Source organism: Microcebus murinus, chromosome 16 (assembly GCF_040939455.1).
Source record: "Microcebus murinus isolate Inina chromosome 16, M.murinus_Inina_mat1.0, whole genome shotgun sequence".
In the NCBI taxonomy this organism is placed as follows: domain Eukaryota; kingdom Metazoa; phylum Chordata; class Mammalia; order Primates; family Cheirogaleidae; genus Microcebus; species Microcebus murinus.
The window spans coordinates 69,125,716-69,134,722 of record NC_134119.1 but is presented as its reverse complement, the minus strand read 5'-3'; the positions used below and the strand labels follow the sequence as shown (position 1 = coordinate 69,134,722).

General features: G+C 57.0%; 1 protein-coding gene across 2 annotated transcripts; it reads left to right on the top strand.

Annotated features, from left to right (window-relative positions):
• The first annotated feature begins 3,527 nt into the window (after positions 1-3,527).
• LOC105865573 (kallikrein-4) lies at positions 3,528-8,494 on the top strand. 2 transcript variants are annotated; one of them, XM_075993387.1, is made up of 7 exons: positions 3,528-3,593; positions 4,627-4,698; positions 5,628-5,790; positions 6,189-6,439; positions 6,517-6,653; positions 7,541-7,684; positions 8,315-8,494. In XM_075993387.1, the coding sequence occupies exons 2-7, from the start codon at positions 4,635-4,637 to the stop codon at positions 8,369-8,371; spliced, it is 816 nt and encodes a 271-aa protein (XP_075849502.1). In that variant the 5' UTR covers positions 3,528-3,593; positions 4,627-4,634; the 3' UTR covers positions 8,372-8,494. The 2 variants fall into 2 exon arrangements, with proteins under 2 accessions (XP_075849502.1, XP_012609697.2); XM_012754243.2 differs by lacking the exon at positions 8,315-8,494 and having other exon boundaries at positions 7,541-7,693.
• The last annotated feature ends 513 nt before the right edge of the window (positions 8,495-9,007 follow it).

Genomic DNA, 9,007 nt, shown 5'->3' with positions numbered 1-9,007 from the left:
CCTTATAGTGTGGTCACTGGCTACTCAGCTTGGTCAGTGCCAGAAAGACGGGGGCTGCCCAGGGCTTTGGTCTCCAAGGCTCCTGTGACATTTGCTGAGGTCCCCCCACCTGCTGCTGCGGGGGGTCTGGGAGATGCCCCCACGGTGTCCCCCCCGCCAGCCGTCCTCCCACCTTGCGTGTGATCAGCTATGTTCCCTGTCCCCCTCCTCCCCCAGGCTGGAGTGAGCTCCAGCTCTCTCTACCCCTAAGTCCCTCTGTGCTCCCCACTTTTGGAGGGGACCTCACGATTGCACCACTCCGTCCGGCCCCTCTCTCCTGGCACGGGAGCAAGAAAGGGAGCCACTGACACCACGCTTTGGGGACTCTCTCCTACCGAACGCCCCCTTGTCCACACTAAAGCCTCTCTTTGTGTGATAGACTCTGCCCCGACTTAGCTTTATGTCATTGAGTAAAACAGGGGCAGTGCCCCCCTTCCACCCTTGGGGTTTGTACAGATCCAGCTGTCCCCAAGGCCACCAGGTAGAACTCAGGGGTCAGTTCCTAAGGGCTGCACTCGGGGCCTCAGAGCAGACGGCGGAGATTTTTGACTTTTGACTTTTTTGATTTTTGAGGGTTTTTTTTTTTTGGCTTAGCCAGCCCCCAGTTGCAGGAGGGGGAAGGGGCTTGTTCTTCCCATCATATAGTAAGGGTGGGTGCCCTGCGTGGGGGGTTTCTCTGCGGCCTCACCCCCTCCCCTCCTCTGCAATGCCCCCGGCCTCTCTGGCTGCACCTCACCAGCAGGTGGGAATGAGGGCAGGTGGCTCAGGCAAGGCATGGTGGACGCAGGTGGCCCCCATGATCTGTGTCCCTTCAGGAAGGCCCACCTGTCCCTCAGCGTCAGCTGCTGTTTCCTGACATGCAGGAGAGAGGCGGCATAACAGAGAGCTCTAGACACGGGCTTCAGGCCCAGGCAACCGGGATACACTGCTGCTTTGCTGTGTGATCTCAGGTAAGTAGCTCGACCTCTCTGTGCCTCCATTTCCTCTTTCATAAACTTGGGCATAATAATGGGGTTGTTTGTGAAGATTAAAGAAAACTCTTTGGTGTGTATAAACCAGTTACAATGACACCTAGAAAAAAATAGGTGATATATAAATGTTAGATCATTTATTATTTTTTAAATTATTATTATCCCTTGTTCCTGAAAGGTGTGCCTTTCAGTGTCTTCCTGCCTTTCTGGCCATATCCGAATGTGCCCAACTGTCTCCTGCTCCGTCTCTCCATGTCTGTCTGCCCATCTTCATCTCTTCTGGCCTCTGCCTTTCTGGAAACTCGTGTAAACTACTTAACTGCTCTGTGCCTCAGTTTCCTCATCTGTCAAAGTTCTTAAGAGCATCGATGTCATAGTGCTACAAGAAATAAATGCGTTATTACATATACTTAAAATAGTAAGTTCTTGACCTAATCATACGATAATTAATTTAACATATTTTAAAAGTTAGTTAAATACTAGCAAGGTATTATTATTGTTTGTTAGTATTTTTCTCTCCATCTGTTCTCATCTTTTCCTCTGTCTCCAGATCTCTGTCTTTCTATCTCCCCTTGTTCATCCACTCAACACATTCATGGTGAATAGTTTTCACCAGTGAACATGACAGACACAGGCCCTACCACCACGCCAGTGAGGGACGCAGGTGGTAGAAAAATAAACACACAAACAAAATATCTCGTCTATATATTGTCCTGAGGGCTCTAAAGAAGCTATGAGCTGAAAACAAAAAATAGGAAGGAACACCCTGAATTAGGCTGGGGGAGGCCTGAGGGAAGGCCTCTTGGAAGAAGTGACATTTGTGCTGAGACAAAATGAGGAGAGAGGGTGTGAAGGGAAAAGTGTGAGCGGTGCATGGAACAGACCACAGGTAGCCTAGAGGAGGAGCCCCCCCCCCAGGGCTGGGTGGAGTTGGAGCTCTTTTCAGGAGCCACGCCCCTCAGGCCGACCTGCCTGACCTCGAGTAGGACAGGACATGGGGAGAGGCCACACAACAGGGACAGCCACCTGCTTCCCCTCCTCAGCCCCCTGTCCCTGTCCCTAGCACTGCCCCCACCCCCGGCCTCTCCCCTCCCCAACCTTAGTCCCGTCTGGCTGCTGTGAGGCCTGAGCCCTCCCCCCCCCACCCCATCCTGGTGGTGGCAGCTGCTTCTCCCAGCACGGGACAGGGGCTGTGCGCCACCGGGAGAGGGAACACGGACAGACAGACGGGGACAGAGCTAGGAGACTAGACAGACAGTGAGAAACCGGAGAGAGACAAGGGCACAGAAACAGAGACAAGCAGGACACGGAGCCCGCCACACAGAGAAGCAAAGATGGGGAAAGAGAGGCGACAGCAGGACAGCAGAGACAAAGGGGCGACGGACAGAGAGACAGGGACAGAAATTCAGAGACAGAGACAGAGATAGCCGAGGAGAGACGGAGACAGGAGAAGAGAGAGACAGAGACAGACAGAGAGACTCAGGGACATTCGTGCCTCATCACCGTCATCCGCGGGCGCCGCCCCTCCCCCGCGCGGGCTCTGCGGTCTACACCCGTTCCTTAGGTGACCTCATCGGCCCGTGGCGCTAAACACCCCCTCCCGCCATGACTCCCCGCGGTTCTCCCCTGCCCTGACCTCCGCCTGCACCTCTGCGCCGCCGCACACCCCTCCCGCGCCCCTGCTCGGCCCTTCCCCCCGCGCCCCTGCTCCCGCCTCCCCGAGGGGAGCGCGGCCCCGCCCCGCCTCGCCCCTCCCCGCCCCCACTTTCCACCCATCGGTCAGGACGTTGGCTCTGCCCGCAAATGAAGCCCGTGTCATTCGTGTCTCCTCTCCCTGGGACACGTCGCCCCCTGCCCCCACCCCCACCCCCACCCCGGCCGCCGCCGCCTCCCCCCCACCCCCTACCCCCCAGCTGCTGCCCCCTCACCCCAACACCATTTTCCAGGCTGGACGGTTTGTAAAAGCACAGAAGATCGTGCCACTCCCTCCACCCTCGTGCTTAAAATCCATTATTGCACTTAAATAAAACCCCAAGGCCTCAATCCCGGTATTTAAATCCCTGCGGGATCTGCCCGGCCGGGTCTGCGCTCACCCCGCCGCCGCCCCGCGCTCCGGCCGCGGGGACTCCCGGCCCGCCCGCCGCCCGCGCCTCCTCTCCCGGATCCCACTCTGGGAATGAGAGGAACGGTCACCCCGGTTTCGCGGATGGGGACATGGAGGCTCACAGGGGTGCAGTCGCCTGCCCAAGTCCCAAAGGGCGGGCTGGACTTGAACTCTGAAAGTTTGCGGGGGAGGCGCAAAGAGGGAGAGCGGGGGAGGGGAGGGGTAGAGAGAGACGCGGCAGTGGGGTCTGGCTGCAGGGCGGGGGCTCCGCGCTGAGCCCCGCTCCCAGCGCCCTCTGGGCCCCCGGCCTCGGCCTGGCACCCGGGCAGCCCGAGAGTGGCCTGGCAGCACCTGACCCCGGAATGTGCCCCTGGGGGCAGGCCGGCCGGGTGACGACGCTGCTTATAAGCCCCGTGGGCCCTGCGGGAGGCAGTAGGCGGAGCGGCCGGCAGCAGAAGCCAGGAGCCCAGAGGGGCCAGGTAAGGGGCCCGGTGGTCACCACCTAAAAGCCTGCGACCTGCCTCTCCCACGCCTGCATGTCACTGTGCTTCTCAGCCTGGGACCCTCTGTCTCCTCCTCTCCTAATAGGTCCCTCGCTGTCTCTGGTCCTGACAGCCAGATGTCATAAGCTAGTTAGCAGCGGCCGCCAATGCTCTCTACATATCCCTCACCTCTCTCTCTCTCTCTGTCTCTCTGAATCTCGCTCTCCATGTCTCTCTCAGCCTGTCTCTGAGTATCTCTCTCTTTTTATTTTTATTTATTTTTTTCCAGCATATTATAGGGGTACAAATGTTAAGGTTATGTATATTGCCCTCGCCCTCCTCTCCCCTCAAGTCAGAGCTTCAAGCGTGTCCATCCCCTAGTTGGTGCGCACCGCACTCGTTATGTATGTATATAGCCACCCCCCCACCCCTTTTTTTCCCTAAGACAGAGTCTCACTCTGTTGCCCGGGCTAGAGTGCCGTGGTGTCAGCCTAACTCACAGCAACCTCAGACTCCTGGGCTCAAGCAATCCTCCTGCCTCAGCCTCCCCAGAAGCTGGAACTACAGGCATGCGCCACCATGCTTGGCTAATTTATATTTCAGTTGTCCAGCTAATTTCTTTCTGTTATTTTAGTAGAGACAGGGTCTCACTCTTGCTCAGGCTGGTCTCAAACTCCTGAGCTGAAGTGATCGGCCAGCCTCAGCCTCCCAGAATGCTAGGATTACAGGCGTGAGCCCCCGTATCTGGCCTCTGAGTATATCTCTTAAATGTTCTGCCTCTCAGGCTCTGTCTCTGTCGTCCACCTGTCCCTGTTCATGATGGCTAGACCTTTTCTCTATACCTCCCTTTGCACCTACTTCTCTCTGTCTTCGTCTCTCTCAGTCTCTAAATCTCTCAGTCTCTCTGGGGTGGGGAGTGGGCTCCGTCGAGGTTCTTGCCTGCAGGGGGGCAGGAAGGGAGGGAGGAAGAGGGATGGAGAGACGGGGCTGAAGACCCCGGGCTTTGCCTGAGTCCCAGTCTCATCCTCAGGTGTTGACATGGCGGCCACAGCAGGAAACCCTTGGGGCTGGTTCCTGGGGTGCCTCATCTTCGGTGTCACAGGTATCTGAGTGTGCGCGTGTGACCGGCTGTGCTTGGGGGCACAGCGTTTGTTGATGTTGGGGCATGACTCAGTGTCCTGCCTGTGACCGGAACGCTGCGCCGGAGACAGCAGCACGTGACTGCTTCGCTGCGGTTGTAATCGCACGTGTAATCGCGGTGAATTAGTGTGTGACCGCGTGGCGGTGTGTGGTTGGACCTGCGAGGGTCAGTGTGTAGTTGGGTGAACGCCTCTGGCGGGTCGTGGCTCTGAGTATGGCGGGAGGGACAACGGTGTGGCGAGGCAGGGGAGGCAGGGAAAGCGAGGGGCGGATAAGCGGGAGGTGGTGCTTCCGAGGGATGCTTCCTGGGTCCTCGGTCCTCGGTCGCCCAGGAGCCCACGGCCCGGACTATGTGTATGACGGTGCCTCTGTGTGAACCGGCTTGTGGCTGGGCGTGACTGCGGGACAGACGGCCTGAGCGTCTGGTTGTGTCCGGCCCTCCCCCCGCCTGTGCGCGGGGTCCACTTGTGCTGGGGACGGTGCCCGGCACGCTGCTTCTGTGTGTGGCATGAGTCCCAAAGGCGGGTCTGCGACTCAAAGCTGAAATGCACCTCCCGACCCAAGCGACCCTGTCTCCTGAGTCCTGAGCCCCGCTACCCCCCATAACCGGGTCCCTGAGCCTTAACCCACCCCCGTGAGCCCTGACTCCCCGGGGGAAGCCCTGACCACGCCCTGAATGGTGACAGCAAGGGTCCCACCTCGGGAGACTGCCGGGCCCGGCTCTGGGCTGTCCCAGCCTCTGCGCCGGACCCCACCCGCGGGACCCTTGAGCCCACCCCCAGACGTGACCCCGCCCCTGAAGCCCTGCCCCGCCCCCCGCCCCGTGACCCCACCCCCGGGACCCCTGGGCCGGCCTCCTGGGCCCGCCCCCAGCCCTGACTCCGCCCCCAGGCTCGCGCGCCTCGGGTGCCGGCGGCCAGATCGTCAACGGCGAGGACTGCAGCCCGCACTCGCAGCCCTGGCAGGCCGCGCTGTTCTTGGACAAGGAGTTTTTCTGCGCGGGCGTCCTGGTGCACCCGCAGTGGGTGCTGTCGGCCGCGCACTGCTTCCAGGAGTGAGTGCGGGTGGGCGGGGCCGGGCCGGGGCGGGGCCGGATGGGCGGGGCTGGTTTCGCGGTGCAGGGGAACAGTCGAGAAGGCTCTGGAGGGGAAAGAGGCTGAGCCTGGGCCGGGGGAGTACGGAGGAGCGGGCGAGGGAGGCGGGAGGCGTTGCTTCCGAAGGACCCGGACAGCCCCGGGGTGAAATCCCAGCTCAGCTGCTGAGTCTGCAGCGAGCGAAGGCAAGTTCTTGTCCCGAATTATTGTGATCAATAATAATTTGGGGTCATGGTTAAGTAGCTCCTGGCGCGGAGCACAGCGAGGAGGATGGGGTCTGGGTAGGGAGCGGGGCTGAGATGAGAGCGGAGACAGCGGCGTAGTGGCCGCAGAACTCACCTGCCCTCCGTGTCCCCAGCTCCTACACCGTCGGGCTGGGCCTGCACGGTCTCGAGGCCCACCAGGAGCCGGGCAGCCGGGTGGTGGAGGCCACCCTCTCCATACGGCACCCAGAGTACAACAAACCCTTCCTCGCCAACGACCTCATGCTCATCAGGTTGAACGAATTCGTGTCCGAGTCCGACACCATCCGGAACATCAGCGTCGCCTCCCTGTGCCCGAGCGCCGGGGATTCCTGCCTGGTGTCTGGCTGGGGGCTGCTGGCGGGCGGTGAGCTCGTGGGCACGGTCTGCCCTCTGAGGGTCCCCTGCCGGCCGGAGGGGCTGACCCGGAGCTCTGTGTCCCAGGCAGGCTGCCCACGGTGCTCCAGTGCGCGAACGTGTCGGTGGTGGCCGAGCAGGAGTGCAGTGAGCGCTACGGGCCGGTGTACCACCACAGCATGCTCTGCGCGGGCGGCGGGCTGGACGGCAAGGACTCCTGCAACGTGAGGGGGCGCGGGGCTGGGGACAGCTGGGGACTGCGGTGGGACGCGGGGACAGAGAGACACACAGGGAGATAGTGATGAGGGGAGAGAGAAACGGGGAGAAATAGCCACAGGACTAAGGAGAAGCAAAGGAAGAAAGAAACTGAAATAGAGACACAGGGTTAGGGTTAGGGTTAGGGTTAGGGTTAGGGTTAAGGTTAGGGTTAATACACAGAGAAAAACACAGCTGACCCACAATGTGGGCACGTATAGCTTTTGACTCCCCCAAACTTAACTACCAATAGCCTACTGATACCATAAACAATCCATTTATTATATTTTATGCATTCATGACATACCTAACTCACCCCTAAAATTTGCAATGTTTCTAGGCTGTGGTTCGACTGCAAGTTTTTTCAATCTGTTGTAAATCTCCAAGAAATTTTCCCATATATTTATTGAGAAAGATCCACATGTCAGTGGATCCACACAGTTCAAAGCCATGCTGTTGAAGGGTCAACTGTTTCCCCAGCGAGAAACAGAGAGACAGACAGACCTACAGAGATGAGACGCAGAGAGAAATAGGAAACATCTAGAACCTACAAAGAGATGTAGAGACAGGAACAAGCCACAGAGGGAGGCAAAAGAGAGACAGACAGACAGACAGAGGCGGATCAACAGCAAACCAGAGAGAAGCAGCCAGCTGGCAGGTCATCAGAGGTAGGACACAGGGGAGCAGGACTAGGTGGGTCCCGGCTCTGGAATGAATAGAACATCCACGGGGTGTGTTGCTGGGTTTTGTTCTGTTTTTGTCTCTTGGTCTTATTTGGTTCCTCTCCAATCCCACATTGATTTCCATCTCTGTGTGTTTTGGATTCTGACTCTCTCTCTCTCTTTCTTCAAAACAGGGTGACTCTGGGGGTCCCCTGATCTGCAACGGGTCCCTGCAGGGCCTCGTGTCTTTTGGACAAGCCCAGTGCGGCCAAGTCGGCGTGCCAGGCGTCTACACCAACCTCTGCAAATTCACTGACTGGATAGAGAAAACCATCCAGGCCAGTTAGCTACTGGGGCGGGGGCTGTGAAACTCACCCCACATATATCCTGCTGAAGAAATTCGGGAATCTGGGTCCCCAGCCCCTCCTCCCTCAGACTCAGGGGTCCAATCCCACCTGGAATCTTTGCCTGCACACAGTGCCCCCTGGTGGCAGAATGTTTACTCAACTTTACCAGTGTTAGAGAAAGTTGGTTTTTCACCTTTTGTGACCTTCCCCTAGATCCAGAAATAAAGTCGAAGAGAAACGTGGGTTCTGTTTGAAGTGTCCTCCTCGTTTCCCCTCCCACTCAAGGGATTCCCGCAAGTAGCTTTCCCTCCTTGAGTGTCAGTTTCCCCATCTGGGAAATGGGAGCTTCGACCAGGAGGGCCACAGGGTTTCAGAGAGATGAGCCAAAGAGATGAGCCACACCTGCAAAGTCCCTTTTGCCATGTGAGGTCACATGTGCACAGATTTGGAGGTTAAGAGGAACCAATTCTGTGGATGGTGTCCAGTTTCTGAAAAGTCAAGTCAGGAAATGGTGAATATATGGGATTGTCTGGCTTAGGTGAGCTATTTAGCTGTGGTTGACCCATTTTTATTTTGTCTTCTTAACTGCATTTAAGAGTTTTTACTTCTTCTCTGCCGCAGGCCCCTGCTGCCATGGCTGCAGGCTGGAGGGACGGATCTTGGGGAGAGCTGCTGTGAGCGGGAGATACGGAGACCAAAGGCAGAGAGCGGCCCACGAGAGCCCACGAATGTGAGGAATTGCCATTATGCGCTTCACCAATGACTTATCCCAATAAAAATACACTCTTAAGAACTTATATTCACTATTCATAAGGGGATATTCAAATCTGTATGTACCTCTTAACATATTCTCAAAATACATAAAGTAAGGTGTGAAATAATGAAAGTAAAATCTACAAATTCCAATGCAGAGAAAGGGATTTTAAGGTGACCCTTAGAAAATAATAGAGCAGGCCGGGTAAGGTGGCTCAGGCCTGTAATCCTAGCACTCTGGGAGGCCGAGGTGGGCGGATCGCTCAAGGTCAGGAGTTTAAAACTGGCCTGAGCAAGAGTGAGACCATGTCTCTACTAAAAAAATAGAAAGAAATTAATTGGCCAACTAAAATATATAGAAAAAATTAGCTGGGCATGGTGGCGCATGCCTGTAGTCCCAGCTACTCGGGAGGCTGAGGCAGGAGGATCGCTTGAGCCCAGGAGTTTTAGGCTACAGTGAGCTATGATGACACCACTGCACTCTAGCCTGGGAGACAGAGCGAAAGCTCATCTCAAAACAAAAACAAAAAACAAAATCTTGCCTACAAATGTTTATAGTAG